Source organism: Heliangelus exortis, chromosome 1 (assembly GCF_036169615.1).
Source record: "Heliangelus exortis chromosome 1, bHelExo1.hap1, whole genome shotgun sequence".
NCBI classification, from domain to species: Eukaryota; Metazoa; Chordata; class Aves; order Apodiformes; family Trochilidae; genus Heliangelus; species Heliangelus exortis.
In genome coordinates this window covers 150,807,239-150,832,551 of record NC_092422.1, presented here as the reverse complement: position 1 = coordinate 150,832,551, position 25,313 = coordinate 150,807,239, and the positions used below count along the sequence as shown (strand labels likewise).

The 25,313-nt window shown below is 38.5% G+C and overlaps 1 protein-coding gene across 1 annotated transcript in view; it reads left to right on the top strand.

Moving 5' to 3' along the window:
* Positions 1-24,945, top strand: part of SLC15A5 (solute carrier family 15 member 5) — a 36,067-nt gene extending 11,122 nt beyond the window's left edge. Inside the window, exons 4-9 of the mRNA XM_071739111.1 lie at positions 2,297-2,517; positions 5,083-5,269; positions 10,194-10,382; positions 14,789-14,920; positions 23,157-23,265; positions 24,765-24,945. Of these exons, the coding sequence (XP_071595212.1) occupies positions 2,297-2,517; positions 5,083-5,269; positions 10,194-10,382; positions 14,789-14,920; positions 23,157-23,265; positions 24,765-24,909 (983 nt within the window). The 3' untranslated portion in view covers positions 24,910-24,945. The remainder of the gene's footprint in view (positions 1-2,296; positions 2,518-5,082; positions 5,270-10,193; positions 10,383-14,788; positions 14,921-23,156; positions 23,266-24,764) is intronic.
* Positions 24,946-25,313: the final 368 nt, after the last annotated feature.

Below are 25,313 nucleotides of genomic sequence, written 5' to 3'. Positions count from 1 at the left end.
AAGAGACCCAGCTCCCTCAGCCTTTCCTCAAAAGGGAGATTATTCCACTCCTTTAATCATCTTTGTGACCCTGCTCTGGACTCTTTCAAGCAGTTCTCTGTCCTTCTTGAACTGAGGAGCCCAGAACTGGATGCAATACTCCAGATGCAGCCTCACCAGGGCAGAGTAGAGGAGGAGGGGAACCTCTCTCAACCTACTAACCACCCCTCTTCTAATACACCCCAGGATGCCCTTGGCCTTCTTGGCCACAGGGGCACATTGCTGGATCATGGTCATCCTTCTGTCCACTAGGACACCCAGGTCTATTTGCACTACACTGCTCTCTAATAGATCAGTTCCCAACCTATACTGGTACATTGGGTTGTTCTTTCCCAGATGCAAGACTCTACCCTTGCCCTTGTTTGATTTCATTCAATTTCTCCCCACCTAGCTCTCCAGTTCTCCAGTCTGTTTAGGTCCTGCTGAGTGGCAGCACAGCTTTCTGGTGTGACAGCCACTCCTCCCAGTTTTAGGTCAGCAAACTTGCTGGCAGTGCACTCTGTTCCCTCATCCAGGTCATTGATAAATATGTTGAATAGTAGTGGTCCCAATACATGACCCTTGAGAGGCTCTGCTAGATACAGACCTCCAACTAGACTCTGTCCTGTTGATTAAAACTCTGACTTCTTTTCTTTAATCAATTAGCTATCCACTGCACTATCTGACCATCCAGACCACATTTCCTTAGTGTCAGGATTGTGTGGAAGATGGTGTCAAAGGCTTTACATTCCAAAGGAAAGAAGGGGGCCCATGACAGTCTTTGAGGGTAGATCAGATAAACCAGTACACAACCATGTTGTTGCTTTGCTGAGCTGTCTGGGGTTTTTTTGTCATGGGGCACTCTGTGCATCTTGTTTCCACACAGACTGGGTTCAAAGCCTTGAAGACCACTAACATCACATTACTGTTTTTCATTCTTTCTTTGAGAATGCCCAACCTCTAGTGTAGAGTGATGCAAAATATTATCACTTCTTTGACCTAAATCATGTAATTACTAGCTCTGTCAATCAGTTGAGCTGGTACTGACCTTTATGCTAATATTTTTAATTTTTTTTTTTTACTTCTGAAAATAACTCTGCTTTGACAAGAGTTCAAAGTCCCACTTGTTTTCTGGTTAGCTTCTTATTCAAGTCGCTCTGAAAGTCTGCAGGTTTTTCTTTTAGTCTTCAGATTTGGTCTTGAAATAATCTAGATCCTAAACTCAAGCATCACTTCCAATAAGTGGTAGGAATAGTTTTCTGGTACAGTCATACCGAGCAATAAAAGCTCTACCAGTTCTGTGTTTGCAAGTTTTGGTATGCTATTTCAGATGTTAGTCAATAATACCAGAGTTTTAAATGTTAGTTATCTAACAAAATTTCCTTTCTTAGTACTCTAGAGCGAGTTCTTTTAATACGTGCCAATAGGTATTTCTAGAAAAGAATGTCCATACCAGAGATGATAAGCATACATTTTCCTTCTGCAATCTTAGTTGACTTTAGTTTTTAGAAAGTATTAATTTATGGATACCCAAGTTATTGTAGTGCTACAAGACTCGGAGAAGCAGAGAAGTGCTGTGACGTGTATTTGCATAGATGGCAATTTAATAAAGGTGAATGAATCTCCATTCCCAAGCCTGAAGTTTAAGTTTTGTCTTCATTTTCCTTCAGTTTCCCCCTAGTCTCAGAACCAAGTTAGCAGTTCCTGAGCCCAGTAAGCAAGTTGTAACATGCGTAATACTAGATTGGAAACCTCATCCACCACAGCGTGCTACTTAGAAGTCCTGAGATAATATTTATGACTTTGAAATGAATTCATGAAAGTTCCCTTTTTTGAGCTCCCTTTTTTTCTCACTTCTCTACCACCCTTTTCTACTACTCCCTTACCTCTGGACTTCAGCATATAAGCAGCATCTCAGTACTGTCTTGAATTGAAAACTAACTTCATTCAATCAATAGAAAACAAAAGCAACATATAGTAATACTTCAGCTGCTCAGCCACAGCAACATATTGTTATGGTGTCTTAAATAACTGGTAGCACAAGACACTTTTCTTTGTGGATATTGGGCTGGGTTGCCTTTGTAATTATTAGGTTGTGAACCTACTGGCTTCCAAAAAAAAATATTCTGGAACAAATCCAGACTGTTATTGCCTCTCCCCTCCTCAAGAAGACACAAAGGTGAACATGTCAGGTTGTATTCTCCCTCCTAAGGTGTTCTGCCTTGTTTATTTTGGCAGCAAGTAAAGTCATACCAATGTCTAATGTCTCTGTTTGCAGACAGTTCCCTGCTGACGACTTTTGGGATGATTGGTAGTGCCCTGAAAACGTGTTGCGTGCGGTACCGCTACTTTAACGGAGGCCTCGCCAACTGGCTCGATCACGCCAAGGAAAACTTTGGTGGTCAGTACAGTGAGACCCAGGTGGAAAGCACCAAGTCACTTGCCAGGCTCTTCCCATTGTTTGCTTTCCAAATTCTATACAGAACGTGTATTACGCAGGTGGGTACACAGCTTTTAGACAAAAATCTTGACATATACGGTGACATATGTTTACTACTGTGTCTCCAGGCATGTGTTTAGCTGTCAGTTTACCAGTGACACAACCTGGCAGAGGAGCTTTAATTACCTGAGAATGTAACTTGCTGTATCCTCTCATCTCATCAAATAAGTAAAATTGACTTGGCCAAGACTCATTAAGGAGCTTGTGTGACTGCTTGCCACTCATTTCTCTGAACTTGTTCTGGTTAAAACATCTAATGCTAGAGTGCTGTGGACCTCATGCTGCCATGTCATGGTTATCAGGGGCTCATGCTCAGCATGTAACTTTCCCATTTCTTAAACGATCATTCACTTTAGGGAGAAGTAGAAAAAAAATCTTTGTTTGCTCTCTTGGCTGTATATTTCACCTGCAGTTTTGACAGGATTATGTGGCTGGTGTTACCTACACTGGAAATGGGTGGGTTTCTATTTGTGGAAAGCAGCAGTCCTTTCACAGTCTCTCTGTCAGGCTGTGCAGTTCTTTCTGCTTCTGAGTGCATGCGTGTTATAAAAACGTAAATGTGTCAAGAAGCTACTTAAGCTGACATGATTCCTTCAGATTCATTTCTGTCTGGATGATCCTGGCTAAGCAGGAGTTTGAGGTGGCTTACCCCATGGCAGCTGGAATAACAGATCTATGAGCTGTCTCACAAATTCATTTTTCACTTATTGGTGTTAAAATGCTGCTTAAGGAAAGTCTTAAAAATATGTAGCATATGTTGCTTTATTGACACTCCCCCTTGTCATCATCCTACATTCCCATCCATCTTCCTCGTTCTTTTTCCTCTTCTCTTCCCACTTCTACAATAACACAAAAAGGCCCAGACAAATTTAAAAACAAACAAACACCACCACCCCCTCCCACCCCCATGAAACCCAACAACAAACAACCAAAAAGAACCTGAAACACTGCAAACCAATAAATACACACATATAGTTGAGGTTATGCATTAATGACCAGGTGGAAATGGACCAGCTGCCATTAATCAGTCCTAACAATCACATATATCTAGATAATATAAAAGTACTTGCACTGGTGAAAGAGAGGACTTCAGTTTGTTTGGCAGAATCCCTAATAAGTTTAAGTCTTTTTCCTCAAACTAGGCAATAGATTGATATATTTTTTGTGAAGATTAGTAGTATTTTCTCCATATTATTTCCTATCAACCATAAGTCAACAGCTTTCAGTGCCTGTGATTCATGTTGATGATATTTTATTTCCTATTAATAAGTCAATTCTGATTTTCAAGAGGCTGTGGAAAGAAGGAACCAACAACATTTGGCTCAATTCAGATCTTTCATAGTTCTGTTGCCATTTATTTGCCCTTTAACAATTTATATCTTCTTTTGGAGGTAGAGTGTAGGTGAAAAAAATATTTTTATTAAGAACTAGCATTAGCATATGAGTCACTCTGTAGCACAGAACAGACTCTCAGTGAGTAGGGTTGGCTATAACCATTCATGAGAAGCTATATGGTCTCAGTCACTAACTAAATATTAATTTTCAGAAAACTATAAAGCAGTAATTTTCTACCTGGATATGGCACTACCAGTTACATTGAAGAGCCATTTGGAATCCTGCAGGACCTCTACAAAGCCAGAGAGTAAAGAAACCACTTCTACCTCTAGCTCAATCCTGACTTGACTTTGTGGATTACTCAAGTTGCCCCTTTCTTTCTCCCATTGGTCTGTAAAATGGAGTGGGTAATGACTCCCTGCTGCACATGAAGCTGTAGAGCTTAGTTGATCGAGCTTCCTGCAAAAGCCAAACTGAAAAATCTGTTGGTAGAAGCCATTGGAAATGGTTTATTATTGTTACTACTATAATTAGTATTACTATTTTGGTAATATTTAGTAGCATAAACCAAACAGATCATCTGTAGAGCCTCACACTAGCAGAAGGAATTGTTTGCTCTTAAAGTGAGAGGCAGTCTTACAAATCTACTTAATGTCATACCCTGATGGCTGCTGTTGGATTCCTTGATTTTCAGTTCCTAGAAGTAAAATTAAGTCCTCTATATAACTGCTATGGCTGTCAGTTACATTAGGCTGGTTCTGAGACTAATCAAATCTCCACTGCATGGAGCTTTAAAATCTAGCAAGAGTTACTTAAGAATCACACTTCCACCTTGAGTACAGGCAATCAGAAGTTCAAAACAACTCTTCGTCTTGCTATTCTAAACTTCTGTTGTGTTAAATACTGTCTATAAGACATGAGTAAAGCATTAGAACTATTTAGTATATTGGCTGATAACTCTAGGTATGATTAGAAAAGTCCATGGACTGCTGCTTAGATTTGTTAAACTTGGGAGCAAATGAATAAGAAAATAACACTCTTGCAGAGAATGGGAATGTTGCTATCTGAAAGGCTTTCATCATGAATGGTGAATCCTTTTGGCCAGTGTTTGGTTTACTGTGACTTTTTCAGAATGAAATTAATTGGAGAAGTTCTCAGATATAGAAAAAGTCTTATCCATTAAAAGTATCTCGTATACTAATGGCATGGGGTTTTATTCTTCAACACAGATCCCTTCGGGATATTATCTCCAAACCATGAATTCCAACTTGCACTTCAGTGGATTCATCTTGCCAGTTGCAGCAATGAATGTGATAAGTATTGTTCCACTACTGATTCTTGTTCCTATTTTGGAATGCATTAACTCCTACCTCTTTAGTTCCAAGGATGCTGGACGTTCTCCAACAATTTACATTGGTATGTATAGAGCACATGTTTATACAATCTTTATGTGTATACTGCTTTCAAAAGAGAAACTTCAGTAGGTGGTGGGTGATCATATACGATAATTTCTGACTAAATATTGAGATGGACTTTTTTTGAGATGACTTGGCAGTGAATATGTTTCAAAGGAATATTTGAAAAGATAGTCCTTAAAAATAGAATAGATATACAGAAAAAAATAGCTTTTCTTTTGGACAGAGGTTGAGGCTCTTCTGATGAACAAAATATTTTGAGACACAGACACAAATAGCTACTCGTCCTGAGGAACTGGTGAGAAAAATGGTACTAACTGCTCAGGTGTGAGGCTTACTCTGACTTGATTCTCTTTTATATTTTTGTTTAGCTTTGGGAAGTTAGGTTCCTTTGGAAGATTTCTGGGGATAGTAGAGTCCTTGAATTTCTCTCTGATACCAGAGAAATGTTCTGTTGCTCGGAATTATGAATTTGGATTTTAAAAATTAGGTTATGAATAAAGGCTTTGCTCTTCTTACATTTTTATTCTATAACTGCATCAACAGTAGGATTGAAGTTTCCAAAGTTAAATTGTACTATCACCGGTACACTTTATTTCAGTTTCATCCCCCAGTGAAATAAAAGTATCTAGTCTAATTCTGTGTCTGGAAGAGGTGTTTTTAGAACTGATGAGCAACAGAAAAACATGCCTGTAACTATGTAAAATAATGGATACCTTTCCCAGGTGAAAGGTAACTTGGAGAGGTACAGCCTTCCTTGGTAGTGTTAGAATTTTAGTTTGAATATCTAGTATGGGATAAATGTCCAGGTATAAGTGATTCTATTTATTAAAGTATGTTTCACTTCAGGATTTTGATGCACACTGACTTAAAGTCAAGCAAAGAGGTGAAGTCAAAGAGATGACTATCACCTCTACAGAGGTGATCTCTTTCTCATAGAAGTGGTTCAACCAAGTTTTCTCTGTTTTGAGTCCCAAAATTTTCAACAGCAAGCATTGTAATCTCAGGCTTGCAGCTTGGCCTTCATTTCAGAGAAACTCCTAGCCTAAAAGTAGTGATGGTTTTACTAGGGGTTGGGCTTCCTTCCATTTTATTTATTTTTTTTTTTTTCAGTTACCCCCTATACCCAAACCTCTTACATTCTAGGATCTGGAGGGATCCTCTTCAACTCTCTTCTGATATAGGGTACATTGAGTACCACCAGAAAATCAGCTTCCATTCTGTATTCACTTAAAACTATTCCCTTTTGTAGATACTATCATTAAATTTCCTACGTTTTTAATCCTCCAGCCTACATTACAAACCTCAGACAAAAATATTTATAAACGACTATTTTCTCAGTGTGCTACTATTAATTCAGTGCCCCATGGCAAGCAGCACACTGAGTACTGACACACGCAGAGGTATTAATCTGACTAAATTAGCCTAATTAAGAGTGTTATTAAGTTTTATACAAACCAGATGCATATAACACAGCAGGCTGCAATTATCCTTGTTTTTAAAATAACATCTGCATTAAAACACAAAAAGCACATTCAGATAATAATTGTCCTTAAAACCACAGAAACTTCAAGTTAGTATTAATGTTCTATTCTGTTGTGTTGAGCAGCAGTAGAATCTATGCCGTGGTTATTCTTAATAGCTTCATTTATTAAAATAGCCTCCTGTTAGGGGTGATAAATTACCTGAAGCATAAAAATACCTGTGAGTACAGGCTATGGCTTCGGATGTCCAAGGATACGACTGAACCTTCCAATATGGTAGACCTCTAAGTGCCAGTATTTTTGCCAACAGTTAATTAGGTTCACAATTATTTCCAGGAACAAAATTGAAAGCATAAATAGGCTGTTGGTGTTAAGCCAGTCTATAACTATATTTTAATTCAAGTCTTTTAAGAGGAAGGAATTGAAGAAATTTTCCGGAAGTTTTCAGTGTGTTAAGAATAAAAGTCTTCAAGGATGGACTGAACAGGATGCTGAACTGAAATATCTGATTGCTCTTTAATAAGGATCTACATGAAAACTGTAATTTTTGTTGCTTTCATTATAGTTTTTGCTTCATTTGTTAAGTTAGGTATGATCCAAAAACATTAAAATTTTTAACTTAGATTATGTCCCAGATATACTGAGTATCTGGACCCCTGTGTGAAAAACGTGAGTATTCACTAAATTTAGTTTTTCCGGTCTCAGGTTTTTTTTTGTTTTTTTTTATTTTTTTATTTTATGCTACCTGATATATAGTCAGTAGTGCAGAAGATTTAGCTGAGAACTGAAAGCATTTGTCTGCTGAGTAGCTGTCCATCAGCTACAGGCAAGAGGCCATAGGTGAAGTACCTGAGCCTTTGAAGTTATTACTTCAATGTTCTTAATGCCTGATTATACTGAAAGCTCTTAAATCTTGGATATAATGTAGGGAAGAGTAGCTGCTCTTATAGTACACAAAAGCAAGCATTGAGTCTGATGGCTATTTTAGGTGATCTGTGAGTTGGTGATGGCAATTTCTCTATTTTTCTATTAATTTCAGTAAAGCTTTTTGGCCTCTCTTTCTCAGGATATATGTTCAGGTAATCACGAAGGTCGAATAAAACCCTAGTCTTTAGATAATATAAAAAACTTTGTCCTAGATTCATCCTCAAATATTCCTAAGACAGCCTATTATCCTGCAAACCTAAATCCCAGATGGTCATTCCAAAATGCTTCTCGTAAAGAGGGCTAAAGGGAGAAGGAGCAGGAGGAAAACTGTGTGTTCAAGGCTCCATTTCCTGATCTGCCACATATAATGTCTTAAAAGGAATATTACAATTGTTTGGCATTCAGAGGTTACTTTTTCTAGCATTTGCTAGAAAGTGCTCCTGCATTCCTTCCCATTGTCAATTTTCAAGCAATAACTCACTGATGTTTTATTGAGCACCTAGAGAGTCCTTAACAGCTTCCAGGCCTCAAGTTAGAAGGGGTAGGGAGGATATTTGAAGTTGTGAAAATGGAGGAAAACTGTGCTGGTGGAAGGGTGTGAGAGTCTGCTGCTGTGAGGAGAAAGATGGATGCACTCATGTTATGTTTTTACATAACAAGGCTAAAACTAGCTAGCTATTTGAGTTTTTTTTCTTTTGTCCTGTCATTCAAAGAGACAAAATTTGTTATAATATTGAATCAGAATCATTCTGGTTGGTTGGAAAAGACCTTTGAGATCAAGTCCAACTGTTAGTCTAGAACACTGCCAATTCCACCACTAGACCATGTCTATAAACACCACATCTACACATCTCTTAAATACCTCTAGGGATAATGATTCAACCACTTCCCTGGGCAGTCTGTTGCAATGCTTAGCAATCTTTTTGGTGGAGCTATTTTTCCTAATATCCAGTCTAGACCTCCCCTGGGGCAATCTGAGGCCGTTTCTTCTTGTCCTATCCCTTGTTATTTGGAAGAAGAGATCAATACCCATCTCAGTACAACCTCCAATAGTAAATGTAACAATTTCCAGTCCTAAGTGAGATGAGGCTTTGTAAGAGGAGTGGAAAAACATAGTCCAGTTATTTGAGCCCCAAAGCTGTCAAAAGAAACCAAATTCTCACACCTGTGCCTATGTTATAGCTTAGAAATGCTGAGGGATCCCAAACTTTGTCAGAATTAAGGAGATCTCAAACCAATAGAAATAAATATGTTTCAAGTTCAGGAGACTGACTTGAAAACATTGCATTCTTTGTTTTTTTCCGAGGCTACAACCATTTCACACTGTCAATATCAGCAAATATATTACAGTACACTTAAACAGTTTCCTCTGTACAATGTGTGGTGAAATCTGTGGTATTTAAAACACAGCTGGGTTTATTAGATGCCTTTTCTTGTATCATGAGGATAAATGTATACTTTTTTTTCCTGCCCTGTGAGCTCATGCAGTACTTGTGCCTCAGTGATAGTTCTTGAAGACAATGGAAGAAGGCAGAAGGTAACTGTAGTCCTATGGCTTATGTATAAGCACCAAGAAAGCAAAATATTGTCTCTTCTAGTAATACAACTCATCCTAAAATGTTAAACAGTCCAGCAAATGCACTATCCAACAAAATTTCAAAAGTAGTTTAAAAGAACTCTATAGTGGAGGGAGAGGGGAAGATATAGGAATGCTTCATCTCCTGAGGTGGGATAGAATCACAGAATCATCAGTGTTGGAAAAGACCTCCAAGATCATTGAATCCAACCATCCATGCTAAAACCCCTAACCACTAAACTATCCACTGTACCTCTTCATCTACCTGTCTTCTGAACACCTGTATGGATGGTGTCCCTACCACCTCCCTGGACAGCCTGTTCCAATGCCTCACCATTCTTTCTGTGAAGAAGTTTTTCCTAATATCGAACCTGAACCTCTCACCTGGAACTTTACCCAGGTAAAGCAGTGGTGATCTTTCCCTCCCATCTATCATAGCCTGGAGCCTTAGAAATACAGTACTCTAACTGCCTACATTACTTCTTTTTGTATAGAAGACAAATGGATAAAGCATATTATGTGTGTGAATATTTCTGAATTTTATTGCTACCTAAGTAGGAGAATTTCTCCCGTTTTGTAGTCTCATTCCCACGCGTTTTCTTCTGATATCTGCAAGGGCTGCAACCTTTTCTTTCTTTCCTCTTACCCCATCCAATCTTCCAAAAAAAGTTTTTTGTGACTTTGCTCTTCAGAAAAGGTTTTTATTCTGCATCTCATTTCTTCCCATGTTGAGCTGGTGACCTTTTGACATGCATTTAGAGTAAGGCTGATAATGTAGCAAGTACTCTTTTTCTACATTTATGCGTCCAGAGATGATGCACTGTTGGGGGAGGGAAGGGGAGCTGCCTTTGAATCTCCTGGGACTCAGCTTTGCTTAAATACACAGTACTGTTATAACTGCAGGCTTGGTGAATACTGTCTGTGCTCTTGTTGATCAGTTGTAGGTCAGTTTTCTGCTGCACTTTCCGTGATGGTTGCTGGCTTCTCTGAAATACACCGAAAGCATTTCCCTCAAGTGGAGCAGACACTTTCTGAGGAAGTTCTCCTGGTCTCCTCCATGCCTTGCTTCCACTTAGCTCCTCAGTACATCCTACTTGGAGTGGCTGAAGCCTTGGTAACACCCTCTTGTAAGTACAATATACTAGGCAAAAGCAAGGGTTTCCTGATCTGCCAAGAATGATATCAGCTTCCTAAAAATAATTGCTATCATCTGATTTTATTGTCCCTGGCTTTCTTCCATGGGCTTAATGAGCAGATCTATGCCTTACCTGCTTCAGAGTAACATAATTTATCTTGCTGGCTGTAACTCAGTGAGCAATGACATTGCTCCAGATTAACTGGAAGGTGACACAGCCCCATCAGGTCCCTGGGGGTGCATGATCCCCCATTCAGCAGGGGAGAGATCAGAGCAGTGGGACTGTGGGCTCAGACGTGGGAATGGCCTTTAAGCTCAAACTGCTTCAGGTGGGGGCTGGATGAGATGAGCTCCTGAGGTCCCTTCTGACCTGAACTCCTCTGTAATGATTTTCTTGAGGAAAAAACAAATAGGCACATGACAGCTGAGCTGTGGTTACGGTCTGTGAGTACTTTTTAGGTCACAGTCAAACAAGGTGAAGAAATTTAGTTTAACCTTTTCCATTTGTGGAGCCAGCTGATAGAATTATTCTGTGTTTTTTCACGGGCACACAGCATATGTGGGTGGGTAACAAGATTCAATTGACAGGCTAACCAGAGGAATATTGTAGGCAGATACAAGATTTTTATTTGTGCTACAGTCAGGAGTCATGCAAACATGCCTGGACAGAGCATCATGCCTTAACTTGTGGCATGGAGCCTGAGCTGAGATAAGCACTCCTGTTTAACAGAGCCCAGCTAGAGCTTGGCTCACGTCTGCCATCCATAAATTATGTAGACACACTCTTGATTGTGAGTCTGAACTTCTGTCCCTTCCATAACTCATTTTTCTTTATCTACGCTGACATTCCTGAGCCTTACTTTCTTCTGAAGAACATGCAGAGTGCTTACCAGTGTTTTACCTTTCAGAGTTCAAAAAAAAATGTTAGTATGACAAAAAAAAAATTATAAATCTCAGCAACATTCAGTTAAAGAGACACAGGTAAAGTAATTCACTAGCTGATCCCTGAAGGCATTTAGTTCCACAGTTGGAGTGTCTATTGTTCCAGTACAACCCCAGAAATATTCAGATTTTAATTTAAGACCAGGAAATAACTTCAGAGTCTCAACTTCATTTTTACACTCTAGGACTATTAAAAGCTGTGGGTCATGGTCTGTCACTAAAAAGGTAATTTTCCCTACTTTTTTATACTTAGCACTTTCATAATGCCTCTTCATCTGATAGTTCCAAAGTACTTAACTGAGACAGGTTTCCAGGCAGGTAATGTGGTTTCTAGGTTACAGGCTAAGTGTAACTGAAAACTGTGACCTTCTCTGTTTAGTGTAACAAAAACAGGGTTAGGAGGTGGCTTGCTTGCAGTCTTCTAATGCAAAAGCATAAGAAGAATATTGCTGCTAGAATAAGGCTCTTTAATCTAGCAAGGTGGGAGACAGTAGAAGTTCAATGACTGAAAGTTGACATTAGCCTTTAGAAAAATAAAGCTCCATCTTGGGGTTTGGTTTTTTTTTTTTTTCTTTTCACTCTTTTTTTTTGTATTGGTTTTTGTTTGTTTTTTTTATTCTTTCTAAAGGATTTTCTTTAGGATTTGTTAGCAAGAAAAACTGTCTTCCCAGTTTAAGTAAAGATTAAGCACCCTGCTAAGAGCTGCAGTTACAGGGACTATTCAAGAACCCAGGGAAATGAGACTTAGTCTGGAATTGAAACTTTTATTTACAAAACTAACAGTATATACCTAAAATAGCAGGTTACTCCTGTAGTCAGTGGGGAATCAGTTTTCCATTCCCTTGCCCACATGCAGGTGTCTGTCAGCATTTGAGATGCAGTACCTAAGATACACATATAGGGAAAGGAGGTACCAATGGTACCAATGTGGCCTCCAACCCAATTGCTGCTGGAGAGGAGCATCGTTTCTCCATAGGTCCTGCACCTTATCAGATAGGTTGTTAAGGTGCACTTAATGCATTTTAGGCAGCATGAGGGATCTGTATTTAGAAAACTGAACTAGAAACCTAATCTAGGTTTCTACTCTCGTTTTAACTGAGTTGCTGTTCAGGAACCATTCAGTGAATCTCTGTGGATGATGATGACAGCCTAGACACTTTAACAGTTGTTTCACCTTTCCTGGCATTTTACTGCCTTTGTTATGCAGAAGGTCAAATTCAATTATCATATTAATTTACTTGACCTGAAAGTACATGATCCAAGCTGAAGGCAGAAATGTTCACACCTGTAATCAGAGGGAAGAGAGAAGATACCTTATTTCTGAAGTACAGGGTTAGAGGAGCTAGGTTTGGCATACTGAACTCTTCATCTACAATTGAGCCCTGATACTTACAGTTGTGTTTATACAATATATTTCATTATCTTATTGATAGAAAGTTTTTAGAATGATCTGCCTGAGCATCTGCATTTAGAATGGTGGCATGAGCATCTCTTAGAAAAATGTTTCCCTAGAAGTAGGGTAGTCTCTAAAACCAAAATAAAATAATCATAAAATAATTGCTTTCTTCCACAATGCTAGCATGTAAGATCTCACAGGTGTCCAATGTCTTGAATTTACAACCTGGTTTAAAGTAAGAAACTACTCTTTTAAAACCCAATTATTTGAAAAGAGAAAAGAGGGGGGGGGAACCAAACACTCAACAAAACAAAACAAAAAAGCCAAACAAAAAACAAATAAACCCACCGCAAACGTACAAGGAAAAAAAGCACTGCCACAAAACACAAAACAAAACAAAAATAAGCACCAAAATAATTCCATCCAATATGACATTATCAAGCATTTCCCCTCACACAGAGTGTGTGATTGCTGGTGATGGGATGCCAGCTTTCTAGCCACAGCAGCTGTGTTACACTGCCAGTGTCCAAGTGGTCTGGGTGCACTGTAGCTGCTTTGCCCTACAGATTTGCAGCGTTTGCTACGGTGCTGAAACAATATCATCTGCCTATCACCATTTCTCAAACCACTTAGAAATGGGAAGGCTTATAACAAACAGCTCTGCTAGTGAAAGGATCTATTGGGCATCATTTCACCCACGGATGGGATGTGAGTCTCCAGGGAGAAATGCAGCAGCTGTTGAGTCATTTGCAGCAGCAAACTACTGCATCGTGGGAGAGGCAAGGGATGGAATAAACAGTTGAAACAACAGGGGTAATATGGGTAAGTAGGATGCAATTACACAAGCTGAATTTGGCCAGGATGCATGTTTTGCACCCCTGCTTTTTTGCAGAGAAGAATAACCAAAAACTTCTTGGGCTCAGTGATTCAAATTAGCCAGGATGCTGACTGTACACTGTTTCAGGCTGTACTGTTGCATCTACAGATGGTATCCTGGGCTCACCTACGTTCTCTTGTCCTCAGGCTTTTGGTTCCTGTTGTGAATGAGGAAAAAAACACTGCCCATGGTATTTTTTTTTTGCCCTTCTCTTTAATGTGTTTCCAAAGCCCTTATTTCTGCATCTAAATTAAAAAGGATGGAAGATGGTGATTGCAGTTTCATTTGTATTCAGAGATGCTTCAGGCAACTCAGCATCCAAATAGGATCCTCTGCTGACAAGTCTCTCAAGCTGGAGGTCATTCAACTAATAAAGCAGGTTGGGAGACACTGTGAAAAAATGTGGATGAGGTCTTGGAGTGTGAAAATAGGGAACAAGATGTTCTGGTAATCGGGGAAAGTTATTCAAAAAGAACACCTATCATGAAGACTTCCTGTTACTATAACTTAGTTTAGCCAAATTACAGCTGGTGGGATTGTTTAGTCATGTATACTACAACTGCGTGCTTATAGCTTTTCCTTGACACCAAAGCTTTTGCTGCTTCTGGTTTAGTCTTCTGGCAAGAAAGAGAAGAATAATGTCTTTTTAAGTAGCCATTGCCTCTGTGGGTTGCTCTCTGGGGAAGCAGAATGATATCTAGCCTTTAATTAAAACAAGGTAACTGTCAAGCTGAAGGCAGAGCTCTGGATTTTGGATTTATTTACTAGTGGCTATGCTGTGTTGGCTCTGGCAGAGGAGGTCCTGCTGTCCTGCAATTGAGTAACACATCTGCTGTCTTCACACTTGATGACTGTGGTGGTGTTTCTCTTGTCTTGCTATGCCTGAGGTTTTAAAAGGTCAAAGCAACTCTCTGAGTGAAAAGAAATGCTTATGAAACATCAATAGTTTTGTATGAGATGGTTTGTTATGGAGGTTCATTTAAACAGTTTAGATAATCCTTTGTAAATAGGGTACATACACACATGTACTTGCCCTGCAAGTACATTCCCTGGCTAAAATACAAAAAGTCTTTCTATTACAGGTACTTTGTATTTTTTTTTTACTCTCTTACCAATCTTTTATAATTTACTTCTTTTTTTTTTTTTTTAAATAACCTGTAACTGTATCTGCTTCCTTTCTAAGGTTCCCTACTTTCGTTCCGGCTTGTGCCAGAAAGAGTTAGAGGGATTTCCATGCATTTTTTAACTCTCTTTAATGGAGCTGGATGCTTTATGGGAGCTTTCTTTGTGCAGACAGCCCACGCAGGCAGTCAAGGTAAGAATATGCTCATGACTGGTGTTCCTGAGCAGTTTTCTAATATTATTGATTTGGAGAATTAGGTAGCAGAATTAAAGGGGATGCCAAAGTTTTATTGATTTGCTCTTACAATTAAGATGGAATTAAGATAGGAAATAGCCTTCCAGCTGTATTCATCCAATTTTAATGAGTCATCTTAGTTTTGATAGGTGGAGTAATTAGAGGAAGGCATCGTGCAGGAAGCCCTCACCTCCAATCTCTATACTTCTGTTCTGAAAGACAAGAAAATAAATTGACTAGGAAGCACCTTTTTATGTTCATGAAGTATATTCATGTTAGCCACACGGATATGGGAGCCTCTGGCCATGAGAGCAAGATCAGTGCTTCAAAGAATGAAAAACACACCTTTCCTTCCTTTCCACAGTGTTGTAGGGGAAAGGAGGCTGGGTCGAGTGTTTCGAAGCTTTTTATAGAATTTTTTTCCCCTAGACCCACTACTTTTGCCTTGCCTTCTTCAGACCTTCTCCTTGCCCAGCCACTGGAAGATTCTGTGACAATATGGTCTCACTGTGGTTTTACTCTTTTCCAGCTGAATACTGCCATTCCCAAAGAGCTTACTGTTTCAAAAGGAGTTATTTTGGGTTCAGCCCATTGAGGAGTATTTAGTGTTAGCCGTGAGCTGGGGATTTTTCTGAGTTGCTGACTTTCAAGATAGGCCAAGTGTTTATTAAAGTCTTTTTCCTTCTGCTGATGAATCTTTGTTCAATACAGAAAAGACTTGTTTCATAAGCAAATTTAAAAAGTAAAGCACTTGAGTTCTTCAACTGAAGGACAGCTATCTCTTTGTTCATGTATCTGAAATAGCTCCCCTTCCTGCAGCAGAACTTCTAATGCACTGATTACCCACTGATAAGCTTCGTTGTGGCTGCCACAGAAAACTTTTCTCCTAGAGAGGACAACTTCTAGCCCTAATGCCACTGTTGCAATTAGATTTTGTCACTGCTTATGGTTAGGTTCTGGGATCCTCTCTTTTGTGCCTACAGAACCGTGTAACATAAATCCGAGGGGATGTCGGTTGGTTGTTTTTGGGTTGGTTTAGTTTGAGTTGGAGTTTTGGGTTTTGGTTTTTTTTTTTTGGTGGTGGTGTTTTGGTTTTTTGCTTTGTTTTGGTTTTTTAATGTATGACAGGAAATGTTAATTTCTGCTTGCAAGAGCTAACCAAACAAATGGTTCTTTGGCATGCAGAACTGTTTTTAATTTCACAGCTCAGAGTGCTATTACTAGGTATAAAAGCATCACCTAGAGATAAGCTTAAAAAAAAAAAAAGTTTACCCAAGGAATCAAGCAAAGAATTATTTGGTATCAAGGCACACAGGGTGGAATGCAGAGCTTCCTGATTTCCCTAATTGGAACATATTTTTTTTTTTTCCCCTTGGGTTTAGTGAAACTAAGACTTCAAGAAATATAGTATTGGTGACCTTTTTATATTAACTTCGTAATTTTATAAGGTTGAAATATTTTGTTTTAGTAAAACTGACATATTTGACTACGATTTGACTTTGGGTGTAATCATTTATCAATTAATTAATCACAATGCCATCATCAAAATATTTTTACTCTGTTGTGCTACTATATACATGCAATTTATTCCTTTACAGGATACTATTAGACAAAGCAATAGAGGAAATACATTTTTTCACTTGTCTTGCAATTTGATAGATTTTTAGTATGTTTTTTTTAATATAAGTTTATATGAAGACACTTAATTGGTTCAAAAAGAAATCATTTATTTCTTGCCAGAAATAGTTTCATCACAGCCTTCAAATTTCCCAGCTGGGACCAAAAGGCCTCCAAATTCTCCACAGACTGCAGCTGCCAAATTCTAACCATTTTTGCTCAAGACCTTTGAGAAAACAGTAAAGGTTAAAAATCTAACTTTTGCCTCTACTTACACTTGCTAGATCTGCTATTTCTGTATAAAGAATTTGCTACACTGATGTCCAGAGTGAGGGTCACACAAAATTTCCCAAGCATTCAGTAACAGTGTCTGTGCAGCCTAAGGTGCTGCAATGGGACTGAATAATCCCTTTAAGAGAGGAAATCTGCAAAACTTGAAAAGCTGTAGAGAAAATAGTGTGAAAAATGGTTAATATTTGCTTTGTTGCTCTAGTTAGAAATGTTGGAGATTACTTTCCCTATTAGTATGTAAACAACATATTATTGGGCTCTCACATTTTATTTCTAAAAATATGTGGAATCTTGCTGGGTATCTCCCAGTGTTCACTGCTTGAATAAGATTAATTATTCCAAGTTACCACAATTCTTGCGACTCACAGCTTGTAAATAAGAGAGATAGTCCTGCATCTTGTGTTATAACACTTCAGATTGAAAATTTAGAGTATTCCTCTACTCATTCCAGCTAGGCTCATAAATGAAAGTAAGCTTGGGGTTAAGCTTCTGGAACTGTGTATAGACTGTAACAAAACTAAAGAGGTATCTGAGCTTGCTTTTGGTTTTCTCTGAGTTTGATAGGAAATGGTGTAAAATAGTTTGGTACAAAATTCCCCTGTTCCATCTCTAATTCTTCTGAACTCTTCCACTGTGCTTCTTACAGTGTTCTTTGGTGCTTGTGATGAAAAGCTTAATAACAGCAACATATTTGTTTAATTTATAAAACTTAATGGTTATCTGTTAAGCCTTTGAAAGATGACAGTGTTTCAGAGAATAAAATTGTGACTAACTTAGGTCAAATAATATTCAAATGATGTAAATTAAGCTCTCATTGCTCACATTTGGTATTTTTTCCAGCTCTGTTTAAAGAGCTTATAAAGCATTCTGTATGTCTCAACAGTCTATGGAACTGAAGGTAATATAAACTGAAGGACAAAAAAAAACCCCCCAAAGCCCCCCAAACCAACCAAACACACACACAAAAAAAAACCCACCAAAACCACAACCTAAACTAATTTATTTATTTTGCAAGACCAAAGTTCGTTCTTTTGCTGAAAGAAGATAAGTGTTTATGCAATGGTTTTGTATAATTTAAGAAGGCTTGGTGTTAGCCACTCTTGGGCTATGTGTGCTTTTGTCTTGTCCCATGATTCTTGTTTCACTAAATCTTGAGTCAAGACTATTTCTGGTTCTCCCATCTTTGAGCAATGAGACCACATTTGCCATGAAGTAATTCAAGATACAGTGAAATAGGTATTTTGAAGTGCTGAAGCACAAAAGGTGTTGACAAAATTTAAACATTTTTATATCCTATTTCATGTCAGTAGTTTAGAATTTTCTTTGGGTTTTTCATTGGCAAACTTTATCAGGTATCAGTCACAGTCAAAGCTACATTAATCGTTTTTAATGCATCTATGGAGGATGGTGTGAATATGATAAAATAGGACTTTTTAAAAATCTGACGAGTGCAAACAGATGATGGGTGACAGTGATATTTTCAGTACAAGCTGGGAAACTGCTTTCTTTTGGATCTCTTACCTCTCCTAACATGTTAACGGAAGGAGATGCAAGACAAACCTGTCCTTCTATGCCAATCATTTCAGAATACATTTCCCCAAAAATATTAACATAAATATGTAAGAAAGGAAAGAAAAAGAAAAAAAAAAAAAAAGGTCATGGGAAGGAAACTGCCCTAGACACAGTTTTTCTGCTTGTATTTAGAGAACCAGGATTTTGTGTGGGTTTATTTTTATTTCTCTTTCCAGTTTGGAGCCTTGTATGATTCTAAATATCAAAGATGATAAAGCTAAAGGATATTTCTTGCAGTCCAGATGGTGGTGTCCACTGATGCCTATTTAGCTAATAAGGATTAGAGGCAGACTGAGACTTGAATTTGGATATGATTAATCGCTAAATGTGCACCCACTAATGATGAAAATATGGAAGGCAATACAACCCTTTTTTTAAAATGAGTTATTTTTCTATTATCATAGACAAGGATAGTTGTAGGAAAGCCGTAAAAATACAGGAACCATGCAGAATAGACTAACTTCTGGCACATGAATGGCTTTTCACAGTACTGAGATATGATGATGTTATTCAGTAAACCAACTGAATCCCTTCCTACACAACTTTGCCCTTTGTTATTAGTTTCCTGAGAGCTCCAAAGATGCCATCATAGGAGCAGATAGATACCAGCAGTTTGCTGCCGTCTGTTGTCCATCAGAAGCAGTGCAGGCAAGTGGTTTTGTCTATGGCATAATCCCTGCTTCACCTGCTTTTCTGCCTCTTTTGTATCTTCTTTTATTATAATCTTGTACTACCTGAGCATTTTTGAGGCAAAATTGATAGGACTTCAAAATATCAGTGAAAGTTTACCAGGCACTTTATGTCAATGAAATATGGTACAGCAGGCTTGAGGACCCAACTCTAGAGGCCTAAACTTAATCCTTTAATTTGCTCTAAATTTGCCATGAAAACCATAACTGATTCACCTCTAACCAATAAGAAAAATGTCTTTTGAATTATACAGAGCTAAAGGAAACTTCTGATTCTCTGTGGTGATTCACACTAGAAAGTATTTCCATTGTTGGAATAAAAATGGAAATCGGGAGCTTGTTGTAGAAAGTTAATTCCCAGTGAGCAATTATCTATGTGACAAACCAACCTTGTAATTGGCACTTCTGTTGGCAATCTCCATGGAAAGTAAAGGATTCACAGAACCCAAGGGTAGTGTCTTTTGAGGGAAAGTATTTTGTTAGCACATTACATGCTGATTCCAGGATGAGAAAATGCTGGACTCTTCAAACACAATAGTGCCCAGGGCATCTTAATCCAGCAAAATCAAACAAACTGGCCAAATGAGTTCCTGATGTTCATGGCTAAGATAAAAAAAATCTTTAAAATATGAACCCCAAGACCAGTCAGCTGGGGGAGGGTCTGCAGATGGCTTGTGAAAGGTGTAAGGTGTAAGTGGTGTAAAGGGTGAAAACACCTAAAGGGAAGTTTGCTCCCTGAATCACACAGCTGTTGTTTTAACACCTACAGCTGTCCTCCTAAGGTTTCCTGACAGCAGAGGATTTTCTGTGCAATAAGTACAAGTAAATGTAGCCCAGGTTTTTCCACTATTTCATGGACAACAAATTTCCACCTAACATAAAAAAGGGAAAAAATAAAAGTAAGATAAATATCATTGTCTGAAAATATGATTACATTAATCTTTGCTGTATCAATTGTCAAAAAATTCTATTGGCAGTAGAATAGCAATTGGATACCTCTAGGAATGCTGCCACACCTGTAGAGACCTCATTGCTCTCTAAGGTTACTTGAAAGAAGGCTGTAGCTAGGTGGGTACTGGCCTCCTCCCAAGAAACAATCTATAGGCTGAAAGTGGCTTCAAGTTGCACCAGGGGAGGTTCAGATTGGATATTAGGAAAAATTTCTTTACTGAAAGGGTTGGCAAACATTGGAAAAGGCTGCTCAGAGAAGTGGTGGAGTAACCATCCCTGGAATTATTTAAAAGCTGTGTAAATGTGGTGTTAAGGGACATAGTTTAGTGGTGGACTTGGTAGTGTTAGGTTAGGAGTTGGACGTGGTGATTTTAAAGGTATTTTCTGACTAAAATGATTCTATGATTCTCTGTAGAGGAAGGCATACCTGACAACCCTTACTGCCCCTCAATGAAAGGGAAAGAAAGCTGTGTTCCTACCACTTCTTTTGGATGGATCTGTAAACTAGATAGAGAGTGCAAGCTATGGGAGCTAGAGTCTTGCTGTGTCCCATCTAGTTTTGGACTTTCCTATGCTGTCACTCATTTGTAATACAACATTTTCCAAAGGCTTTGTTCCTGGCCTCACTGTTTAAACACTGATAATTACTAAAAGAAACAGAGAAGAGACAGAGCAATGATCTTTAACCCTGGCTGTGGAGGAGACCAATTGGTGAAGTGGGGACAGAACCCAGACCTGCTTGGTGGGCTACCCTCCCACCCTTGATAAAACCAACCATTCCCACTTTGAATGCTTCAATATGGTGTCTTTTCTAGCATTAAGCCTGTTTCAAAGACTGTCTTTCAAAGACATTTTACTCTCTTCTCTTCGAAGCCGCTAAATTCCTCTTTTTTTTTTTTTTCCCCACTTTTTTTTCTTTAATCACTCAGTTCTATTTTTAAGTACATATTTTCTGTTCAGTTTCCATTGTAAATGCTGTTCCATTAGGAAGCTCCTGCTGCTCATATAGTTAGCCTGGGTGATGTAAATAACCTCACAGACAGTGTGAACCCTGCTTTGACAAGCTGCAGTGCCAAGCCCCATGCGAGCTTTCTCTTTCATCAGATCCACGCGCTCTCTCCGTGGCTTCTATTGGCCACGGGGGGATGTGAAATGAAAAACTACCTGATTGTGAATGATGACAGTAAAAGTTTATAAGCTACTAAAAAGGAAGTTATAGCACCTAGGAGCTCAGTCAACTGACAATGTTAAATGATGCGTTTTAAAGCTCACTCTGAGGTAAGGCTACAAAAGGAGCCATGCAGGCAGAGGTGAGGTGGTGGGGATTCTCCATGACAGGCAGAGAGGTAACGTGGCATGGAGCAAACTGTGGAGGAGTTAGGGAAAACTGCTGCACTGGTGGCAGTTTTATTTATGACTCTAAGATGTGGAGGAAAGAGAAAAATGTAAATATATATTTAAAAATATATATATATATGTAAATATATATATGTAAATATATATATATATGGGGGGGGGGTGTAATCATCTGACTTCTGGCTTTCCTGGGCTGTGAAACTACTCTTTCTCTCTAATTAGAAAATTTTGAAAGGTTAAAAATGTCATTAGATGGCTAAAGATGGCATTAGTGGACAAAAGATCTGATAAGGTTGTTGGATTTGTACAGCACAGCTCTGGCAGACAGCTGGATTTCCTCCTCTTCTTCTTAGGTCACTCACATGGTGAACAGCCACTCTTATTCAAAAGGTTTGGACTTGATGCCACACTTTGAGGGAGCAAAGAAAAATGACCTTGGGCACCTTGGTGATGTTGTTTTAGTTCAGAGCAGGAGAGTGCTTTGATCTGAATCTCCTCACCATCTCTGATTTGCATCACAGAATGATCTTGCAGCACAAAATAACTGCATTCCTTTAGGATGGGACTAGACCAAAAAATTTTCTGTGCCTTGTGTTCCAGCTGTTAGTGGGAACTGGTCTGATGTGAACCCCTGTGCAGCGTGGGCATCACATTCTCAGCACCAGCTGTTAAATGCTCTGTGTCTGTTCCTATTACATTTCACTGTGTATTAATCAAGACAGTCTCTCTTCTTCAGAGGCAATAAATGTCCTGTATTCCCCAAAAAATGTAAAAGGTCATTACAACACCGTAGATATTCTGTATCCTAACTTGTTTTTCACCTTGGTTTTATGTGTCTGCTGTAGTGGATTACAGTACTTCAGGTACTTATTGCCTCCAAATGCAGACAGGCTGGAGCTGGCTTTAAGTATCTTGATCTTCACAGTAATTTACCAAGTGAGTTTGTTTGCACACTGATTGCAATGGACAATATTGAAAACAATGAAGTTGCAAGCTAAAACATGCCAGTATCCAGGCAGGGAAGATTCTGGGTGTATAGAGGTGGTACTGTCCTCTGCTGAATGGACTGTAAGCTGCCAAAATGTCACAGACATTATTGCCAAAAGCCTTGGTAGGAGAAGATCTGATTTATCCAAATAAACACCGTGTGCAAGACAAGGATATGTTGCAGAGTCATGGCTGAAGACAGCTATAAAAAATGTAAAGTATAACATCAGGTAACATCTTGGTCATGGAGCACCACTGAAGGCACTGAACAAAGGCTTTTTATGCTGCTTGCTTCTTTTATTTTCTTTTTGAAGAAAGGCCTATTAAATGGATGAGATATGTGAATAAGGATTTCTAGAGACCATCTTAATTGTAGCTCTTCCTAAAATTTTTACCTTTTGCTATTCATACAGAATAACATAGAGGCAAGTTGGCCCCAACATTGCCATAATAGCTGTGCAGAGTTAGGTTTTCCAGTACACTTCAGATTAGTTAGGAAAGTTCTTTAGCACCTCTAGATCTCTATTGCCTTTCTGCAAACAATTAAAGATTAAAAAAAAAAATACATAGATGCCATGAGTCTGAAATCTGTACAGATGGCTACCTGGAGGTGGTGGTTCAAAACCCCTGCTGTGATTGTGTCTAACATAAAGTTATCTTCATGTCTTTCATGATGAGCTGTTTTGTCCTGCCAGGTAAACTAATTCTGCTTCAAATGTCTGCTTTGCCAGGCAGCTGGTTTCCACACTTGCTGCATGAAGGAAAATTGGAGAGATTCTTCTTCTTCTTGGCTTCCTTAATGATGGTGAACACCCTGGGGTTCTGGACCATTGCACACAGGTATGTGCCAGAAAATGAAAATTTGATGTTTCATTTGTAAATATGGGTAGAAATTATTTCAAAACTTGTAATCTAGTTTGTAATAAAGATTGGTTATGATAGGTAGTATGTTCTCATTCTGGGTTCAGACCAGTATTTTCCATCTTTCCATCTGCTTTGAGGAGAGAGATTTTACTGTAAAAAGCATGTGGTAAGTTTAAGAACAAAAAAAAAAAAAAAGCTGATAAAGTTAGTCTTAAATATTTGGGGAGGCTTATTAATATAAAAATGACTTGAAGAAAGAAGAGCATCTGTCCATTACAGAAGGCCATATGTTGGCATGGAGTTCAGATCATAGCACCAAGGTATCTCAGTCATGGACCTGATCTCTACTGCACTTGGGTTTGTACCAATGCATAAAAATTGTTGTCTCAACAAACTTCCATCTTAGCACAGGACAGTAGGCCAAGGGCTTGCAGCAGACCACTACTGATTATTGCTGTATACTGATTATTTCACTAGAATAACCCTGAAACGTTTTCTGATACTCTACCTGAGCAATGAGATAAAAGCAACTTTCTGAGGAAGACAATTAAATTGCTCCAATAGCCCCCACCTGGGAAGAAATTTTCTGCCACTTATGGAGCCTGGCTTTAATACCTGTATATTCCCCATAAAATGCAAAGAACTCACAACTGCAATCCTTTTTTACATCCAAGGTGACGTGCAAGTTGGCCTGCTTCCTGTATTTAGGAATGCTTAATCACAGTTAACTTTCTGTTGTCAGTCTTGTAAGTAGTACTTGTAGCCAAGAACAGGGAGATTCTATGCAATTCTGTGGAAATCCTTCAGAAACCTTGATAAAGTAGTGATTTGATAATTAATAATAGAAAATTAGCAACGGCAGTGGACTTTCAGAAGTCCTGAGAAAATTACTGTTTTTTATAATGGAAAACAAAAAATGTAGTTTTCAAAAAGTTCATTTCAAATTAGTATTTCACTTCCAAATCAAGGTACCTCAAATTTCAGTAAGACGACCAAAACCTACATATGTTTTTTGAGGTCAACTATAATTATTTCATTTTGTGCTGAATAAGAATTTTCACAAAAGGGAGAGAAAGGGGTGAAAACTATTAAGATAAACACTCGGTTTAAGGGGGGAGGAAAATCAGGGAAATCTCTGAATCAGCAAAAATCTACTCTTAGGAAAAAAGCATGTTTTTGTTTTAAATTTGTTAGGATGACACAGTACAACTGCTATTAACACCTGCATCCCACATAGCACTTTTTAGCCTGAAGTTTCTAGGCAAACTTGTATCATTATTCTGGGTTTTTTGTTTGGTTTTTTTTTTGTGTGTTTGTTTGGGTTTTTGGGGTTTGTTTGTTTGTTGGTTGTTTTTTGGATGCTTAGGAGTCCAGGACTCAGAAGGCACTGTAACTTGCAAAATATCACCTAATAAATAATGGGTGAAGGTAATCCCAGAAAGGATGATTATTTTAGTATTTTCCCTCCCTCTCAGGTACGACAACCTGAACCTGGAGTACACCAATGAATTCAGAGGAAGTCTTCCTGAAGAAAAACTTTTGAAGCCTGGAAAAGCCACCAAGCGTTATGATAGCATCCTGGAAAATTCTCCCATTTTGTCTCCTATGGAGAAAATTTGATAAAATTTCACCCTTGTTTTACTAAATCTTGATAGTGTTACCAGCGAGCTTTCTAATGATGAAGTACATAGTATGCACAATAGTAGTTTGCACATAGTAGTTTTTAAATTATCTTAGGAATAGTTATTTATCAGTGGGAAAAAAGAAAAAGGCAGTTTTCGTAGAATTTGGCCTTGTAGAATGCTGCACTTTCATAATGCACATCAAGAACATTGAGAGCTCACTGCTTGGCATGGTTGATAGAGGCTATTAATCTCTCAAGGGAAACAGGTTGCTATCCACATGTATTTGTACTTAATAATGGTTCAAAATTAATAAATTCATATACATTTGTTTAGCAAATTGTTTTGTGACAGTGTAATTTCCAAATAAGTTTGGAGTCTGCTATTGGTACCTGCAAAGGT